This window comes from Dreissena polymorpha, chromosome 2 (genome assembly GCF_020536995.1).
Source record: "Dreissena polymorpha isolate Duluth1 chromosome 2, UMN_Dpol_1.0, whole genome shotgun sequence".
NCBI classification, from domain to species: Eukaryota; Metazoa; Mollusca; class Bivalvia; order Myida; family Dreissenidae; genus Dreissena; species Dreissena polymorpha.
This window is the reverse complement of record NC_068356.1, coordinates 12431135-12451687: the sequence shown is the minus strand read 5'-3', so window position 1 is coordinate 12451687 and position 20553 is coordinate 12431135. Positions and strand designations below refer to the sequence as shown.

Here is a 20553-nt window from a genome sequence, read left to right as displayed (position 1 = left end):
ACAAGAAATGTGTTTGTCGGAAACACTACGTCCCCTTATGCGCTGCTTTGATTTATTTTTTTGACCTTTGACCTTGAAGGATGACCTTGACCTATCACCACTCAAAATGTGCAGCTCCATGAGATACACATGCATGCCAAATATGAAGTTGCTATCTTCAATATTGCAAAAGTTATGGCAAAATGTTAAAGATTTTCATTTTTTTCTCAATTTCAAGGGGAGATAATTCTGGACTTATAACTCTGATATTGCTCATTTTCAATATGGTTTGACTCATCATTCAGATAAAGACACTGTGCAAGTTGGGAATTGATTGGATGAAAACTGTGGACTAAATTGCGTAAACAAGCCTTATTTCACAGTTTTCTCAAATTCGAGGGGAGATAATTCTGAACTTTTTACTCTGATGTAACCCATTTTCAATAGGCTTCGAGTCCTCATTAATATAAAGACACTGAACAAGTTTGAAAAGGATCGAATGAAAACTGTGGACTTTATCACGTAAACAAGAAAAAGTCTAACGCACACACGCACGCACGATGGAAACCACACCATGACATAAGCTCTTCAGGCCTTCGGCCAGTAGAGCTAAAAAATGAAAAATAAACTTTATTAAATTTAGCTGCATATTTCTCTCTTTAAAATTCTAATATACTGCATGCTAATGGTGTACAGGGGTAGCTAAATATTAAATTAAATTACTTGTTTGTTTAAAAAGCAATACTTGCCACATTTCCGTGAATACATTTGTTATGTAATTCCAGGCAATATTTTGCAAAGCACTGTCTATGAATTCTGTGGTAAACTGATCAATATAGATAAATTACTTTCTAATCCCTGCTGTATAATAAAAAACTTTTGAGCAGGATAAACTCCAGGGCCTGTATTCACCAAACAATTCTTAGACTTAAGTCTAAGAATAAAGAAAATTCTTTAAATTAGAATTTTCAAGAATTTCTTTAATTTTGAGTCAAACTCTGCAGTAAACATCTCTATCTATATTATTCTTCATATAGAACATTTTGTTAATGACATAATCACCAGTGGAGGCCTGTATATATTCAAACACTGAATACATTTTTCTTGGTTCGAAGTCTATTATTTATTCTTAAGTCTAAGAATTGGTTGGTGAATACGGGCCCAGGGTCACTTATGGTAAAAAATGTATCTTTAAAAAAGTGTTGGGAAGCCAGTCTCTTGAAATGTTCGAACAAATTACAATTCAGTTTTTATTTCTCCATTGCTTGTTCTTACTGATTTTCAGCATAGTCTATTGATTTATCACTAAAACATGCAAACATATATTTAACTTAAGATATAAATGTTTTGTTTTTTTTAAACGGCCATCCTAGAGTGGAAGAAGGAGAGGGGGGGGCAGGGAGCAAGGTGTAGTACCTCTTTTCATACTCGAGAACCAGTTAATCAAATACTCGCCCTCACCTGTCCAGCAGATATGGATCGAAGGGAAAATACGCCTCCAGGATCTTCTGTGTGCCATCACTCACCACTGGGATGTAGGAGCGTGCATTCCTCTGAATGATGTTATCACAAAATGCTAGCTGATGTTGCCTGGCACATACAAACAGAGGGCTTGTTGGTCAGAAATAAACATGTTTGAACAATATTTATTTTATCATGTGTTTGTTTTGCAATAAAATTTTCACATGATTCAAAAGTAAACAAGAGGGCCAGAGGCCCACAGTCAGTCACCTGAGACTTTAGGAAAATGGATTGCCCTCAGCATGTTTTGAGATGTTTCTGAAACCGTTTTTCTATAGCCATATAAGGAATAATGCCCAGCCTGCAGGCAACAGGGGACAATGTTTTTCAACAGACCGGAACCATTTTTAAACTCAGCCCGGATATCATTAGAGCAAATGTTCTGAACAAGTTTCATGAAGATTGGACTAAAATTGAGACTTCTGGAGTGTTAACAGAGTTTTACTTTATCAATATAAGAAAAAATGCTCGCCTCCAGGCAGCCATATTTTTTTTTTTTAGATGAATCATGACCATTTCTTTACTCAGCCGAGCTATTATAAGAAGAAATGTTCTGGCCATGTTTCATTTAAATTGGACCATAAATGCGACTTCTAGAGAGTTAACAAGGTTTTACAATAGCTATATAAGGAACAAGAGTGCCAAACTGTCACAAGATACGCCCGTTTGAAGGTTTTGGACAACTTGATAACTTTAACATGACACATATTTGAACTTGACCTACATATCATCTAGACACAACTTCTGACCAAATTTGGTGAAGATCAGATGAAAACTACTTCAACAAGCAAATTCGTTGAATTGATATCCCCGCCAATATACTTCTGGACACAAAAGTGTTATATTTGAAACTCAAAAAAGCATTTTTTCAAGATACAAAGGGCCATAACTCCATTATTAACAGATGGAGTACAATGCCATTTGGCGTGCATCCTCTTATCCATATATATACTCATACCAAGTTTCAATGAAATCCGCCAAAGCACTTCCAAGATATGGCTCCGGACGGACAGAAAGACGGACGGACGGACAGACAACGCCAAAACAATATCCCTCCGCCTATGGCGGGGGATAGTTAGAGTGCGGACACCATGCTTAATGCTTGAAATGCACTAAGTGACCTCGTGATCTAGTTTTTGACCCGGAATAACCCATATTTGAAATTGACCTAGATATTGTCTAGACACAACTTCTGACCAAATTTGATGAAGATCGGATGAAAACTAATTCAATTAGAGAGCAGACACCATGCTTAATGCTTGAAATGCACTAAGTGACCCTGTGACCTAGTTTTGACCCTGCATGACCCATATTCGAACTTGACCTAGATATTGTCTAGATACAACTTCTGACCAAGTATGGTGATTATCGGATGAAAACTACTTCTATTACAGAGCGGACACCATGCTAAATGCTTGAAATGCACTAAGTGACACCGTGACCTAGTTTTTGACCCGGCATGACCCATATTCAAACTTGACCTTGATATTGTCCAGATACAACTACTGACCAAGTTTGGTGAAGATCGGATAAAAACTACTTCAATTAGAGAGCTGACACCATGCTTAATGCTTGAAATGCACTAAGTGGCCCTGTGACCTAGATTTTGACCCGGCATAACCCATATTCGAACTTTACCTAGATATTGTCTAGATAAAACTTTTGACCAAGTTTGGTGAAGATCCGATGAAAACTATTTGAATTAGAGAGCGGACACTGCTGTGGACGCCGCCCACCCGCAGCCAAGTTTTTAAAACGGGTGTATAAAAATGCCCCACCACCTGGTGGCAATATTTTTAAAAAGACTGTAACCATTTTCAAACTCATCCAAGATATCATTAAAACAAATGTTCTGACAAAGTTTCATGAAGATTGGAAAAAAATGGAACTTCCAGATTTTTAACAAGGATTAACTATAGCCATATTTGGAAAAATACCCCGCCCCCTGGAAGCCATGTTTTTTAACAAACCGAACCAATTTCAAACTTGTCCAAGATATCATTGGGACAAATGGTGGCCATGTTTTTAAACGAACAAAAACCATTTTTGAACTTGTCCGAGATATCATAGGGGGGCAAATTTTCCGACCAAGTTTCATAAAGATTGGACAATAAATGTGGCCTCCAGAGTGTTAAGAATGCAAATGTTGACAAGGCATGACGGACAAAGGACGAAATGCAATCACAAAAGCTCACCATGAGCACATTGTGCTCAGGTGAGCTAAAAATAAAACATTAAGTTCTCTTTTATCTTAATCCTTAATTTGTATGCATACTAGATAATAACCTTACTTCAGTTATGTCTTAAATTTATTTCATTCATCAAAATCCATTACTAGTACTTTTTTAAAGCCTGTGATCATTAATGTTTAATTACATCTGCTACAAACAGTATATCCTATTGCTTGATACCCTGATTGTTAGGCTTTACAAAATACCTGCAAATGGCAGAAAATGTTTTCACAACCAATGGCAGACATATTTTCAAAGGGTTGAGTCGGCTGTGGACAAGATGTTGAATCTGCAAATTCTCTGCCCATTTCAGCCCTGAAAGCAACATTTTCTGATAAGAACCATTTGCACACACAAAATCCGCAATACATTGTGTAGTTATATTAATTGGACAAACAAACTATCCTTAAAGTGTTTCAATAGTTTGACAGATATATAGATATATAGATCGATATATCTGGTTGTCATTTCATCTAATATTTCATTTGACAAGTTTTGAAATTTTTCAGTAAGCATTATTAATTACATGATTTTAAAGGTGTTTTCTTTTCCCATTTTAGGAGAAAATCCTATAAAATGTGTCTACCGAAATGACATAATTTGGCATTGACAATGTTGTTGTTTTTTTCAGACAAATAGGTGATTAGTCAACAAGCCATTTAAAATGCTTATAATTTTATTGTCAACATGTTAAGAATAATTTTTGCAATGGTTGTATTATATGAACATGGGAAGCAAAGTAAAGGATAAGATAAAAATATTTTCAAATTAAATGTTATTGATAAGTATTTACCTTTTTTAGTTTCAAACAATTCTTTTTGTCTGAAAGCAAACACATAGAAGACGGCCTGACAAACAGAGTAAAATGCCGCATGATGCACTAGGTCTGCCATGACAGTCTCGAGACATGTGAGCGTGTACGCATGTGCCCAGTTCATCATCAGGTCGATAGTCCGCATCACCGTCCTGTGTGACAGAAAGGCAATTAATTGGGGCAGCAAAACCATGCATTTCTTTGTCAGACAAAATCTTATTATGTTACATTTATAGTTGTGTTATTTGCATACATGCCAGACGTGCCAATCTTGAAGGGACAGTCCTGCTTTTGGGGTGTTTGTCCCGATGTTCGGATATGAGACAATTTGTCCCGACATTTGTCAAAAACAATGCACGTTCTATGACTACACAATAAAATTCGCTATTCAAGCTCCGTCTGGCTTAAATTTACCATTGCTTATCCCTTTATCGCCCCCGATTAACAAACCAATTCTAGTACTCGAGGGCTTCAGTATTGTTATTGACACCGGATCAGCAATTTATTGGCAAATTATTAATTTTATTAGGCAATAAGGTGTTTTTATGATTGGGATCGCTTAAAGTTATCGATTAATGCATCATAGTGAATTAAAATGCGACTGCTTTTGTATTTTATGTTCCAAATCAAGTCCAAAGATTTTGCGGTATTCTGTATATTTTACCACCAGAGGCTTAAAACCGTGTCAAAAATAATTTTTAATATCAAACAAATTGAGTACTGACAGATACAGATGGATTTGTCACAAAAATTTACTTTTGTTTTCAACTGATTTTCAGAAAATAGTTTGTACGCATTGCAATAATCTAACTTTCAAGTTAATTGAATATTGGTTGAATAAAAAACGTGCTCATATTTATAAATGGAAATAATTATTCCAGCTGACATATAAATTAACATCTGTGAACACAGGCAATAAAAAACACTTAACTGCTTTACAAGTCCCATACATCGTACAATATAAAATTTAAATGTGAATCAAAGTTATAACAAGATGCTGCACTCAATAGAAGGCGATGCATCAAAAGAAACCTGGTCAGTATTGATAATATATTGAATGTTGAATAGAACTGTAAAAGCATGAGAGCAAGTTGTATTGATGTTAATCATCTTTTTGAAATAACCAGGTAGATTGCCATCCTGAATTAGTCCAAATTGTCCAAAAGTAGGTGAAAGTAGTGGTCCAATGTGGTCCGGTGATGTGGTCAGGTGATTTGGGTGTGTTTATGGTGTTCAAAGACATCGTGATTGCAAGTAAAAATTGAGTGTAGGTAGCATTATTAATGATAGACGTAACAGATTATTTTGGATTAACCAAGAATTAAAACCTTCTGAGTCAAAGTCCAAAAGTATGTCAGTCTCAAAGTCATAAAGAGATAAGGGTGATATGTTCCTATATAAAATTAAAGTAAGTATCACAGCTTTGTAGCATGTGGTATTGATGGTACAAAAAAATGTGTGATTTTTGTTTTAATGAAGAATTTATCTGCTAAAGCAGACTTTATACACAAGATGGTCAATAAGAAGCTCAAAACAAGGTCAATGATGTGGGTGTGTTGCTATTTCATAGATTACATACTCTCTCACACAAGTATAAAAACTTTTTAACACACATTATTAATGTTATAATTTGTTTAACTCTTTATCACTTAGATATGTATTTTTAGGCATTTGAAGTAACCTCAAAAAGTTAAATTTTATTAAAGGCTTTTCTAGATTCAAGTTTTAAAGGTTTCAGTTCCAACCCTTAGATACTGATGAGCAGCAAACAGCATAAAACCTGAAATGACTGCAAGTCAGACTGCCAGTTACTCGCACGCTGTTCTGATTTATGCTGTTTGCACATAGCCACCTTCACTTTGCTTCTGAGTGGGAAGGGTTTAGGTTAATCTTGTAAGAACAGCTGGCAGGCAGACTAAATAGCGAATGAACAGCCACTGCAATCATTGAACAGCTGGCAGACAGACTAAATAGCGAATAAACAGACACTGCAATCATTTTATGCCATTCAGCATCAGAAGATGCTGGGAGCATAATTAAACGTTCCTGAAGTTCCATACCTGATTCCCACAAACGTGCCGCGGGCCAGCAGACTGCCCATGTACGTCACTGCCGTCTGTCTGTGCACTGCTGGCATGTTGGGATCCTGCACCAGCTTCCAGAGGTAGTCAAGGTAACCATCACAGATTTCCTGTGAACACAACCAGTAAAGGATAACCTCAATAGTGGAACCTATCTCATAGCTAACACACCCAGTTAAGGATAACTTCAGTAGTGGAACCCAACTAATCAATCAAAAGGAATCACAAAATCTTTGATTCAAAGCAATATTAATGACATTCTTCGAATTAACATCTGACATATAGAATACTATAATTATATCGTCAGCATGAGTTATGACAACTTAAGTTGGGATGCTTGATTGAAGTCTAAATACATAGTTCATAGATATCAAATGACTTGCTAATTGAAAACTCCAGATTTTCAATGGCTTTTTTCCACTTACAGATCTGAGACTGGTCAGATAGAACATGAGGAACTGTACGTGAGAGCAGGCGTAGGTGGGCAGGATGATCCTTTCAAACAGGTACAGCATCTCCCGATAGAACTGCTTGGTCGCCTCCCATTGCAGTTCTTCTGCAAGCAGTTATATACCAATGGATGTTGCTCAGCTGTTTCCTTAGTATACATTGCTCACTCATTTAATGACTTTTTTAATGGGAGTTCACACATTGTGTTTCATGATTTTGATCAATCAAACAGGATTACTTACATAGCAGAAATAGCACTAACACAAAGCCAATGTTGACACCAGCCTCAAGATCTGAATACAGATGGTAATGTGCCATGATAAATGCAAAAATACTAAATTGCTGAGCCTTTCCATTTCTAAGCGAAATTATAAAAAACAAGAGGCCCATCATGAGGGCCTGAATCGCTCTACTGCTATAAACACTGTGCAAGTTTGGAAAGAATAAGATGGAAACTGTGTACTTAATCGCGAAAACAAGGAGAATGTTCTCAAATTCAAGGGGAAATTATTGAGTACTTATTTCTCCAATACTGCTCATATTCAATAGGGTTCAAGTCCTCATTGATATAAAGATACTGTGCAAATTTGGAAATAATTGGATGAAAACTGTGGAATTAATTGCGTAAACATGCGGGATTTCAAAATTTTCACATATTCAAGGGGAAGTCATTCTGGACTTATTGCTTCAATATTGCTCTTTTTAAAAAAGGGTTTGAGTCCTCATTGATACGAAGACACTGTGCAAGTTTGCCAAGAATTGGATGAAAGTTATGGACTTTATCACATAAAACAAGAGGCCCATGAGGGCATGAATCGCTCTACTGGTATAAACACTGTGCAAGTTTGAAAAGAATAAGATGGAAACTGTGTACTTAATCGCGCAAACAAGCAAAATTTTCTCAAATTAAAGGGGAGATTATTGTGTACTTATTTCTCCAATACTGCTCATATTCAATAGGGTTCAAGTTCTCATTGATTTAAAGATACTGTGCAAATTTGAAAATAATTGGATGAAAACTGTAGAATTAATTGCGTAAACAAGCGGGATTTCAAAATGTTCTCATATTCAAGGGGAAGTAATTCTGGACTTATTGCTTCGATATTGCTCTTTTTAAACAAGGGCTGTTTATAAAACATGCATGCCTCCCATATGGGTTGTCAGTTGTAGTGGGAGCCATTGAGTGAATATGTTTTTGTCACTGTGACCTTGACCTTTGACCTTGTGACCTGAAAATCAATAGGGGTCATCTGCTAGTCATGATGAATGTACCTATGAAGTTTCATGATCCTAGGCCTAATTTTTCTTGGTTTATCATCAGGAAACCATTTTTACTGTTTCAAGTCACTGTGACCTTGACATTTGACCAAGTGACCTGAAAATTAATAGGGGTCATCTGCCAGTCATGATCAATGTAGTATTGTACCTATGAAGTTAAATGATCCTAGGCGTAAGCATTCTTGAGTTATCATCCGGAAACCTTTTTACTGTTTTGTGTAACTGTGACCTTGACCTTTGACCTAGTGACCTTAAAAACAATAGGGGTCATCTGCCAGTCATTATCAGTGTACCTATGAAATTTCATGATCCTAGGCATAAGCATTCTTGAGTTATCATCCTGAAACCATTTTACTGTTTCGAGTAACTGTGAATTGACCTTTGACCTAGTGACCTGAAAATCAATAGGGGTCATCATCCAGTCATGATCAATGTTCCTATGAAGTTTCATGATCCCAGGCGTAAGCATTCTTGAGTTATCATCTGGAGACTATTTTATTGTTTCAAGTAACTGTGACCTTGACCTTTGACCGAGTGACCTGAAAATCAATAGGGATCATCTGCCAGTCATGATCAATGTACCTATGAAGTTTCATGATCTTAGGCGTAAGCACTCTTGAGTTATCATCCGGAAACCATTTTACTGTTTCGAGTCAATGTGACCTTGACCTTTGACCTAGTTACCTGAAAATCAATAGGGGTCATCTGCAAGTTATGATCAATGTACCTGTGAAGTTTCATGATCCTAGGCCTAAGCCTTCTTGAGTTATCATCCGGAAACCATTTTACTATTTCGAGTCACTGTGACCTTGACCTTTGACCTAGTTACCTGAAAATCAATAGGGGTCATCTGCCAGTCATGATCAATGTACCTATGAAGTATCATGATCCTAGGCTTAAGCGATCTTGAGTTATCATCCAGAAACCATCTGGTGGACGGACCGACCGACATGTGCAAAACAATATAACCCCTCTTTTTTGAAGGGGGGCATAAAAAGGGTTTGAGTCCTCATTGATACAAAGACACAGTGCAAGTTTGCCAAGAATTGGATGAAAATTATGGACTTTATCACATAAAAAAACTGAATTTTCATTTTTTTCTCAAATTCAAGGGGAGATAATTATGGACTTATAACTCCGATATTGCTTATTTTCAATAGGGTTTGACTCATCATTCAGATAAAGACACTGTGCAAGTTGGGAAATGATTGGATGAAAACTTGTGGACTTTATTGCGTAAACAAATCTTATTTCACAATTTTCTCAAATGCAAGGGGAGATAATTCTGGACTTTTTACTCTGATGTTATCCATTTTCAATGAAAAGAATCGGATGAAAACTGTGGACTTTATCGGGTAAACAAGAAAAAGTCTAACGCAAGCACGCACGCACGACGGAAACCACGACATGACATAAGCTCTTCAGGCCTTAGGCCAGTAGAGCTAAAAATTGAATTTTTTTTTCTCAAATTCAAGGGGAGATAATTCTGGACTTTTTACTGTGATGTAACCTATTTTCAAAAGGGTTCGAGTCCTCATTAATATAAAGACACTGAACAAGTTTTAAAAGAATCGGATGAAAACTGTGGACTTTATCGCGTAAACAAGAAAAAATATAACGCACTCACGTACGGACGACAGAAACCAGTAGAGCTAAAACACATAAACATATGAGGAAAACCAGCAACCCCTTTGGGGGGGAACCAATTTTAACCCAGGAATACAGGAATTTTGGAGTGGACCTAGATAAGATGCTATATATCAAATATTACTCAACTGGGAATTGTTCCTTTAGAAAAAGATATTTTAAAAGTGTTTTTGCAATAAAAGTATCCTTAAATTGCCTGTCCCTTAGGGTAATGTCAATTATTTACCCACGAATAATGATTTGAGCAAAATGTTCATGATGACCACCACGTTAAATTCAAAATATCACAAATTCAAGCCTTGACGTTATAAGAAAAAAGCTTTTTGTAGTTAACATTTAACATATCTGTTTTTCACCATGGAGACTAACAAGAGGCCAACAGCAATTATTTGAATAACTTTGAAACCAAGAATTGTTGCTGTTAAGTTTCACGTAGATCTACCAAGTGGTTTAGGAGATGTTGTTTGACAACATTGTTGACGACTGACAATAGATGACACATTACAATGGACACTAGGTATCATCCACCAAAACATGTCACAATCAGTACTTAAAGCTGAGTTGAGCTAAAATGTTTTGTGATACAGATAACAAGTAATTGTACTGGAATGCAAGATCTGATACTTCTTAACTTTGTACAGCACAGTTAAACAAGTGAGCCAAACTGGACGTAATTGTACTAACCGTTCTTAAAGCAGACACTCTTAACATACTCAAACAGCAGCACCATCATGACATCCAGCTTGTCTGCAGCCTCCTGGCAGGATCCCAGCTCCTCCTGCAAACAGAGGAAAACAAGTGTACCAGCAGGGCCCACAGGAAACAAGTGTACTAGCAGGGTCCACAGGAAACAAGTGTACTAGCAGGGCCCACAGGAAACAAGTGTACTAGCAGGGTCCACAGGAAACAAGTGTACTAGCAGGGTCCATAGGAAAACAGTGTACTAGCAGGGTCCACAGGAAACAAGTGTACCAACAGGGCCCACAAGAAAACAAGTGTACCAGCAGGGCCCTCAAGAAAACAAGTGTTATGGCAGGGTCCACAGGAAACAAGTGTTCTAGCAGGGTCCACAGGAAACAAGTGTACCGTCAGGGTCCACAGGAAACAAGTGTACTAGCAGGGTCCATAGGAAACAAGTGTACAAGCAGGGTCCACAGGAAACAAGTGTACCAGCAGGGCCCACAGGAAACAAGTGAACTAGCAGGGTCCACAGGAAACAAGTTTACCAGAAGGGCCCACAGGAAACAAGTGTACTAGCAGGGCCTACAGGAAACAAGTGTACTAGCAGTGCCTACAGGAAACAAGTGTACTAGCAGTGCCTACAGGAAACAAGTGTACTAGCAGTGCCTACATGAAACAAGTGTACTAGCAGTGCCTACAGGAAACAAGTGTCCTAGCAGTGCCTACAGGAAACAAGTGTACTAGCAGTGCCCACAGGAAACAAGTGTACTAGTAGGGCTCACAGGAAACAAGTGTACCAGTAGGGCTCACAGGAAACAAGTGTACTAGCAGGGCCTATGTGAAACAAGTGTACCAGCAGGGTCCACAGGAAACATGTGTACTAGCAGGGTCCCAAGAAACAATTGTACCAGCAGGGCCCACATGAAACAAGTGTACCAGCAGGGTCCACAGGAAACAAAGTATTCTAGCATGGTCCACAGGAAACAAGTGTGCTAGCAGGGTCCACAGGAAACAAGTGTACCAGCAGGGCCCACAGGAAACAAGTGAACAAGCAGGGTCCACAGGAAACAAGTGTACCAGCAGGGCCCACAGGAAACAAGTGTACTAGCAGGGTCCACAGGAAACAAGTGTACTAGCAGGGTCCATAGGAAACAAGTGTACTAGCAGGGTCCACAATAAACAAGTGTACCAACAGGGCCCACAAGAAAACAAGTGTACCAGCAGGGCCCACAAGAAAACAAGTGTTATAGCAGGGTCCACAGGAAACAAGTGTTCTAGCAGGGTCCACAGGAAACAAGTGTACCAGCAGGGCCCACAGGAAACAAGTGTACTAGCAGGGTCCACAGGAAACAAGTGTAAAAGCAGGGTCCATAGGAAACAAGTGTACCAGCAGGGCCCACAGGAAACAAGTGTTCTAGAAGGGTCCACAGGAAACAAGTGTACTAGCAGGGTCCACAGGAAACATCTGTACAAGCAGGGTCCACAGGAAACAAGTGTACTAGCAGGGTCCACAGGAAACAAGTGTACTAGCAGGGTCCACAGGAAACAAGTGTACTAGCAGGGTCCACAGGAAACAAGTGTACCAGTAGGGCCCACAAGGAAAGAAGTGTAATAGCAGGGCCCACAGGAAACAAGTGTACTAGCAGGGTCCGCAGGAAACAAGTGTACTAGCAGGGTCCACAGGATACAAGTGTACCAACAGGGCCCACAAGAAAACAAGTGTACCAGCAGGGTCCACAGGAAACAAGTGTACTAGCAGTTTCCACAGGAAAAAAGTGTACCAGCAGGGCCCACAAGAAACAAGTGTACTAGCAGAGTCCACATGAAACAAGTGTATTAGCAGGGTCCACAGGAAACAAGTGTACTAGCAGGGTCCACAGGAAACAAGTGTACCAGCAGGGCCCACAGGAAACAAGTGTACTAGCAGGGCCCACAGGAAACAAGTGTACTAGCAGGGTCCACAGGAAAAAAGTGTACTAGCAGGGTCCACAGGAAACAAGTGTACCAACAGGGCATATAAGAAAACAAGTGTACCAGCAGGGTCCAGAGGAAACAAGTGTACTAGCAGGGTCCACAGGAAACAAGTGTACTAGCAGGGTCCACAGGAAAAAAGTGTACTAGCAGGGTCCACAGGAAACAAGTGTACCAACAGGGCATATAAGAAAACAAGTGTACCAGCAGGGTCCAAAGGAAACAAGTGTACCAGCAGGGTCCACAAGAAACAAGTGTACTAGCAGGGCCCACAGGAAACAAGTGTACTAGCAGGGTCCACAGGAAACAAGTGTACAAGCAGGGTCCACAGGAAACAAGTGTACCAGCAGGGCCCACAGGAAACAAGTGAACCAGCAGGGCCCATAGGAAACAAGTGTACCAGCAGGGCCCACAGGAAACAAGTGTACCAACAGGGCCCACAAGAAAACAAGTGTACCAGCAGTGCCCACAGGAAACAAGTGTACTAGCAGGGCCCACAGGAAACAAGTGTACTAGCAGGGCCCACAGGAAACAAGTGTACCAGCAGGGCCCACAGGAAACAAATGAACTAGCAGGGCCCACAGGAAACAAGTGTACGAGCAGGGTCCACAGGAATAAGTGTACCAGCAGGGCCAACAGGAAACAAGTGTACTAGAAGGGCCCACAGGAAACATGTGTACTAGCAGGGCACAGAGGAAACAAGTGTACTAGCAGGGCCCACAGGAAACAAGTGTACTAGCAGGGTCCACAGGAATAAGTGTACCAGCAGGGCCCACAGGAAACAAGTGTACTAGCAGGGCCCACAGGAAACATGTGTACCAGAAGGGCCCACAGGAAACAAGTGTACTAGCAGGGCACAGAGGAAACAAGTGTACTAACAGGGCCCACAGGAAACAAGTGTACAAGCAGGGTCCACAGGAAACAAATGTACTTGCAGGGTCCACAGGAAACAAGTGTACTAGCAGGGTCCACAAGAATACAAGTGTACCAGCAGGGCCCACAGGAAACAAGTGTACCAGCAGGGCCCACAGGAAACAAGTGTACCAGAAGGGCCCACAGGAAACAAGTGTACTAGCAGGGCCCATAGGAAACAAGTGTACCAGCAGGGCCCACAGGAAACAAGTGTACCAGCAGGGTCCACAGGAAACAAGTGTACTAGCAGGGTCCACGGGAAACAAGTGTACAAGCAGGGTCCACAGGAAACAAGTGTACTAGCAGGGCCCACAGAAAACAAGTGTACTAGCAGGGTCCACAGGAAACAAGTGTACTAGCAGTGCCTACAGGAAACAAGTGTACTAGCAGTGCCTACAGGAAACAAGTGTACTAGCAGGGTCCACAGGAAACAAGTGTACCAACAGGGCCCACAAGAAAACAAGTGTACCAGCAGGGTCCACAAGAAACAAATGTACTAGCAGGGTCCACAGGAAACAAGTGTATAGCAGGGTCCACAGGAAACAAGTGTACTAGCAGGGCTCACAGGAAACAAGAGTACCAGCAGGGCCCACAGGAAACATGTGTACCAACAGGGCCCACAGGAAACAAGTGTTCTAGCAGGGTCCACAAGAAACAAGTGTACTAGCAGGGCCCACAGGAAACAAGTGTACTAGCAGGGTCCACAGGAAACAAGTGTACAAGCAGGGTCCACAGGAAACAAGTGTACCAGCAGGGCCCACAGGAAACAAGTGAACCAGCAGGGCCCATAGGAAACAAGTGTACCAGCAGGGCCCACAGGAAACAAGTGTACCAACAGGGCCCACAAGAAAACAAGTGTACCAGCAGTGCCCACAGGAAACAAGTGTACTAGCAGGGCCCACAGGAAACAAGTGTACTAGCAGGGCCCACAGGAAACAAGTGTACCAGCAGGGCCCACAGGAAACAAATGAACTAGCAGGGCCCACAGGAAACAAGTGTACGAGCAGGGTCCACAGGAATAAGTGTACCAGCAGGGCCAACAGGAAACAAGTGTACTAGAAGGGCCCACAGGAAACATGTGTACTAGCAGGGCACAGAGGAAACAAGTGTACTAGCAGGGCCCACAGGAAACAAGTGTACTAGCAGGGTCCACAGGAATAAGTGTACCAGCAGGGCCCACAGGAAACAAGTGTACTAGCAGGGCCCACAGGAAACATGTGTACCAGAAGGGCCCACAGGAAACAAGTGTACTAGCAGGGCACAGAGGAAACAAGTGTACTAACAGGGCCCACAGGAAACAAGTGTACAAGCAGGGTCCACAGGAAACAAGTGTACTTGCAGGGTCCACAGGAAACAAGTGTACTAGCAGGGTCCACAAGAATACAAGTGTACCAGCAGGGCCCACAGGAAACAAGTGTACCAGCAGGGCCCACAGGAAACAAGTGTACCAGAAGGGCCCACAGGAAACAAGTGTACTAGCAGGGCCCATAGGAAACAAGTGTACCAGCAGGGCCCACAGGAAACAAGTGTACCAGCAGGGTCCACAGGAAACAAGTGTACTAGCAGGGTCCACGGGAAACAAGTGTACAAGCAGGGTCCACAGGAAACAAGTGTACTAGCAGGGCCCACAGAAAACAAGTGTACTAGCAGGGTCCACAGGAAACAAGTGTACTAGCAGTGCCTACAGGAAACAAGTGTACTAGCAGTGCCTACAGGAAACAAGTGTACTAGCAGGGTCCACAGGAAACAAGTGTACCAACAGGGCCCACAAGAAAACAAGTGTACCAGCAGGGTCCACAAGAAACAAATGTACTAGCAGGGTCCACAGGAAACAAGTGTATAGCAGGGTCCACAGGAAACAAGTGTACTAGCAGGGCTCACAGGAAACAAGAGTACCAGCAGGGCCCACAGGAAACATGTGTACCAACAGGGCCCACAGGAAACAAGTGTACCAGCAAGGCCCACAGGAAACAAGTGTACTAGCAGGGCCCACAGGAAACAAGTGTACCAGCAGGGCGCACGTGAAACAAGTGTACCAGCAGGGTCCACTGGAAACAAGTGTACTAGCAGGGCCCACAGGAAACAAGTGTACTAGCAGGGTCCACAGGAAACAAGTGTACTAGCAGGGTCCACAGGAAACAAGTGTACCACAAGGGCCCACAAGAAAATAAGTGTACTAGCAGGGTCCACAGGAATAAAGTGTACTAGCAGGGTCCACAGGAAACAAGTGTACTAGCAGGGTCCACAGGAAACAAGTGTACTAACAGGGCCCACAGGAAACAAGTGTACTATCAGGGTCCACACGAAACAAGTGTATTAGCAGGGTCCACAGGAAAGAAGCGTACCAGCAGGGTCCACAGGAAAGAAGTGTACCAGCAGGATCCACAGGAAACAAGTGTACTAGCAGGGCCCACAGGAAACAAGTGTACTAGCAGGGCCCATAGGAAACAAGTGTACTAGCAGTGCCAACAGGAAACAAGTGTACTAGCAGGGTCAGCAGGAAACAAGTGTACCAGCAGGGTTAACAGGAAACAAGTGTACAAGCAGGGTCCACAAGAAACAAGTGTACCAGCAGGGTCCACAGGAAACAAGTGTACTAGCAGGTCCCACAGGAAACAAGTGTACTAGCAGGGTCCACAGAAGACAAGTGTACCGGCAGGGTCCACAGGAAACAAGTGTACCAGCAGGGTCCACAGGAAACAAGTGTACCAGCAGGGTCCACAGGAAACAAGTGTACTAGCAGGGCCCACAGGAAACAAGTGTACTAGCAGGGTCTACAGGAATCAAGTGCACCAGCAGGGTCCACAGGAAACAAGTGTACCAGCAGGGTCCAGAGGAAACAAGTGTACCAGCAGGGCCCACAGGAGACAAGTGTACTAGCAGGGCCCACATGAAACAAGTGTGCAAGCAGGGCCCACAGGAAACAAGTGTACCAGCAGGGTCCACAGGAAACAAGTTTACCAGCAGGGCTCACAGGAAACAAGTGTACCAGCAGTGCCCACAGGAAACAAGTGTACTAGCAGGGCTCATAGGAAACAAGTGTACCAGCAGGGTCCACAGGAAAAAGAGTGTACTAACAGGGCTCACAGGAAACAAGTGTACCAGCAGGGTCCACAGGAAAAAGAGAGTACAAGCCGGGCCCACAAGAAAACAAGTGTACCAGCAGTGCCCACAGGAAACAAGTGTACTAGCAGTTCTCATCGGAAATAAGCGTACAAGCAGGGCCCACAGGAAAACAAGTGTACCAGCAGTGCCCAGAGAAAATAAAGAGTGCTAGCAGGGCCCACAGGAAACAAGTGTACCAGCAGGGCCCACAGGAAACAAGTGTACCAGCAGGGCCCACAGGAAACAAGTGTATTAGCAAGGCTCACAGGAAACAAGTGTACCAGCATGGCCCACAGGAAAAAGAGTGTACTAGCAGGGCTCACAGGAAACAAGTGTACTAGCAGGGCCCACAAGAAACAAGTGTACCAGCAGTGCCCACAGGAAACAAGTGTACTAGCAGTGCTCACTGGAAACAAGTGTACTAGCTGGGCCCACAGGAAACATGTGAACTAGCAGGGTCCACAGGAAACAAGTATTCTAGCAGTGCTCACTGGAAATAAGTGTACTAGCAGGGCTTACAGGAAAACAAGTGTACCAGCAGGGCCCACAGAAAACAAGTGTACAAGCAGTGCCCACAGGAAACAAGTGTACAAGCAGTGCTCACTGGAAACAAGTGTTCAAGCAGTGCTCACTGGAAACAAGTGTACTAGCAGTGCCCATAGGAAACAAGTGTACTAGCAGTGCTCACTGGAAACAAGTGTACCAGCAGTGCCCACAGGAAACAAGTGTACAAGCATTGCCCACAGGAAACAAGTGTACTAGCAGTACTCACAGGAAAGAAGTATACCAGCAGTGCTCACAGGAAACAAGTGTACCAACAGTGCTCACAGGAAACAAGTGTACCAGCAGGGCCCACAGGAAACAAGTGTACCAGCAGTGCTCACAGGAAACAAGTGTACTAGCAGTGCTCACAGGAAACAAGTGTATTAGCAGTACTCACAGGAAACAAGTGTACTAGCAGTGCCCACAGGAAACAAGTGTACTAGCAGTGCCAGTGCCAACAGGAAACAAGTGTTCTAGCAGTGCTCACAGGAAACAAGTGTACTAGCAGTGCCCACAGGAAACAAGTGTACTTTTAGGACCCACAGGAAACAAGTGTACTAGCAGTGCTCACAGGAAACAAGTGTACTAGCAGTGCTCACAGGAAACAAGTGTATAAGCAGTACTCACAGGAAACAAGTGTACCAGCAGTGCCCACAGGAAACAAGTGTACTTGTTGGGCCCACAGGAAACAAGTGTACCAGCAGTGCTCACAGGAAACAAGTGTACTAGCAGTGCTCACAGGAAACAAGTGTATTAGCAGTGCTTACAGGAAACAAGTGTTCTAGCAGTGCTCACAGGAAACAAGTGTACTAGCAGTGCCCACAGGAAACAAGTGAACTTTTAGGACCCACAGGAAACAAGTGTACTAGCAGTGCCCACAGGAAACAAGTGTACTTGTAGGGCCCACAGGAAACAAGTGTACTAGCAGTGCCGACAGGAAACAAGTGTACTTGTAGGTCCCACAGGAAGCAAGTGTACTAGCAATGCTCACAGGAAACAAGTGTACAAGCATTGCCCACAGGAAACAAGTGTACTAGCAGTGCTCACAGGAAAGAAGTATACCAGCAGTGCTCACAGGAAACAAGTGTACCAACAGTGCTCACAGAAAACAAGTGTACCAGCAGGGCCCACAGGAAACAAGTGTACCAGCAGGGCCCACAGGACACAAGTGTACTAGCAGTGCTCACAGGAAACAAGTGTACCAGCAGGGCCCTCAGGAAACAAGTGTACCAGCAGTGCTCACAGGAAACAAGTGTTCTAACACGGTCCACAAGAAACATGTTTACTAGCAGGGCCCTCAGGAAACAAGTGCACCAGCAGTGCCCACGGGAAACAAGTGTACCAACAGGGCCCACAGGAAGCAAGTGTACTAGCAATGCTCACAGGAAACAAGTGTACTTGTAGGGCTCACATGAAACGTGTACCAGCAGTGCTCCCATGAAACAAGTGTACCAGCAGTGCTCACAGGAAACAAGTGTACTAGCAGTGCCAGTGCCAACAGGAAACAAGTGTTCTAGCAGTGCTCACAGGAAACAAGTGTACTAGCAGTGCCCACAGGAAACAAGTGTACTTTTAGGACCCACAGGAAACAAGTGTACTAGCAGTGCTCACAGGAAACAAGTGTACTAGCAGTGCTCACAGGAAACAAGTGTATAAGCAGTACTCACAGGAAACAAGTGTACCAGCAGTGCCCACAGGAAACAAGTGTACTTGTTGGGCCCACAGGAAACAAGTGTACCAGCAGTGCTCACAGGAAACAAGTGTACTAGCAGTGCTCACAGGAAACAAGTGTATTAGCAGTGCTTACAGGAAACAAGTGTTCTAGCAGTGCTCACAGGAAACAAGTGTGCTAGCAGTGCCCACAGGAAACAAGTGTACTTTTAGGACCCACAGGAAACAAGTGTACTAGCAGTGCCCACAGGAAACAAGTGTACTTGTAGGGCCCACAGGAAACAAGTGTACTAGCAGTGCCGACAGGAAACAAGTGTACTTGTAGGTCCCACAGGAAACAAGTGTACCAGCAGTGCCCACAGGAAACAAGTGAACTTGTAGGGCCCACAGGAAACAAGTGTACCAGCAGTGCTCACAGGAAACAAGTGTACTAGCAGTGCTCACAGGAAACAAGTGTACTAGCAGTGCTCACAGGAAACAAGTGTACTAGCAGTGCTCACCGGAAACAAGTGTACCAACAGGGCTCACAGTAAACAAGTGTACTATCAGGGCCCACAGGATACAAGCAGGGATCGTATTTTCCCGCAACATCAATCGGTCCGGATATAAATGGGGAAAAGTATCCGAAAATGTATATCCGAAATCATGACAAATTACGTTAAAATATATACCATTGATTTTGCCATTCATGAAGGTGGTATAATATCTTATCTTTTTATCTTTTTTATACTGCCAACCGCTCTTTCGAGCATTATAGGCAGAGGGACATTATCGAGTCCATTCCTGGGAAGAACCAGTACTAGGTGTCTATGGAGGAGTTAATGATAACGCACCCCGAGTGAGGTTCGAACCCACGAACTCCCGATCGCTAGGCGGACACCTCATCCACTACACCACCGCGATCTCTACGTGTACATGTACAAGTAAAATTCCCTTAGGCATTTTTTTTTAAACGGAACGAGTTTTCTCGACTGGTTTTATCATTTGGTATTTCATTGTTGTTTCGTGTGCTGTTTTATCAGACTTTTCATCGTTGTCAATATTATTAATCTGTGTAAGTCTATACCGATGTTTTAAATTGTTGTCGACTCGATAATAGCTTACAAACATGCACTGAACCAAACAAATGTCTGTGCGTAGGTTGGCTACTGACAACAACAAACCAAATCATTAAGAAATAATTTGTTGTCAAATAACCCACGGCCGATAGTTTAGATGCGTAGGGATTTAATCACGAGAGCGAAGCATTTGAAACCACGCATCTAATTTTCTGGTCGTGAGTTATTCAACAACAAAGTATAAAGTACACGAATTATTTCGATTCTAACACGGTTTTACTAAAGATTTATTCAATGTATATTATTTTTCTTGTGTACTATATTATGTGAAGTTCCGAACATAAAAATATCTTTCGGCTGTTCTGTCGATCAGTTCCGCGACTTTCATTCATAATTATATTTCCGGATTATTACGCTGGTGGAAAATGTATCGGCATGTTTTGTTTAGTTACATCGCGTGCATTCAGACCCGTCTTTTCGGATGCGTCTTTAATCCGCTGTTCACAAGTTTTTTATTCTTGGTCTGACGTGCAATAAACCGGTCCTGACCGGTTTAGAGACTGCAGCGAATGGTTTATCACACCTAATCGAGATAAGAATGTCATTAGGGT

General features: G+C 42.3%; 1 protein-coding gene across 1 annotated transcript in view; it reads right to left on the bottom strand.

The window, feature by feature from the left end:
* LOC127865874 (RNA polymerase I-specific transcription initiation factor RRN3-like) overlaps nt 1-20553 on the bottom strand; it is a 45880-nt gene that overhangs the window by 7938 nt on the left and 17389 nt on the right. Inside the window, exons 8-13 of the mRNA XM_052405903.1 lie at nt 10686-10779; nt 7052-7182; nt 6606-6736; nt 4525-4697; nt 3938-4046; nt 1441-1569 (exon numbers count right to left, since the gene is read on the bottom strand). Of these exons, the coding sequence (XP_052261863.1) occupies nt 1441-1569; nt 3938-4046; nt 4525-4697; nt 6606-6736; nt 7052-7182; nt 10686-10779 (767 nt within the window). The remainder of the gene's footprint in view (nt 1-1440; nt 1570-3937; nt 4047-4524; nt 4698-6605; nt 6737-7051; nt 7183-10685; nt 10780-20553) is intronic.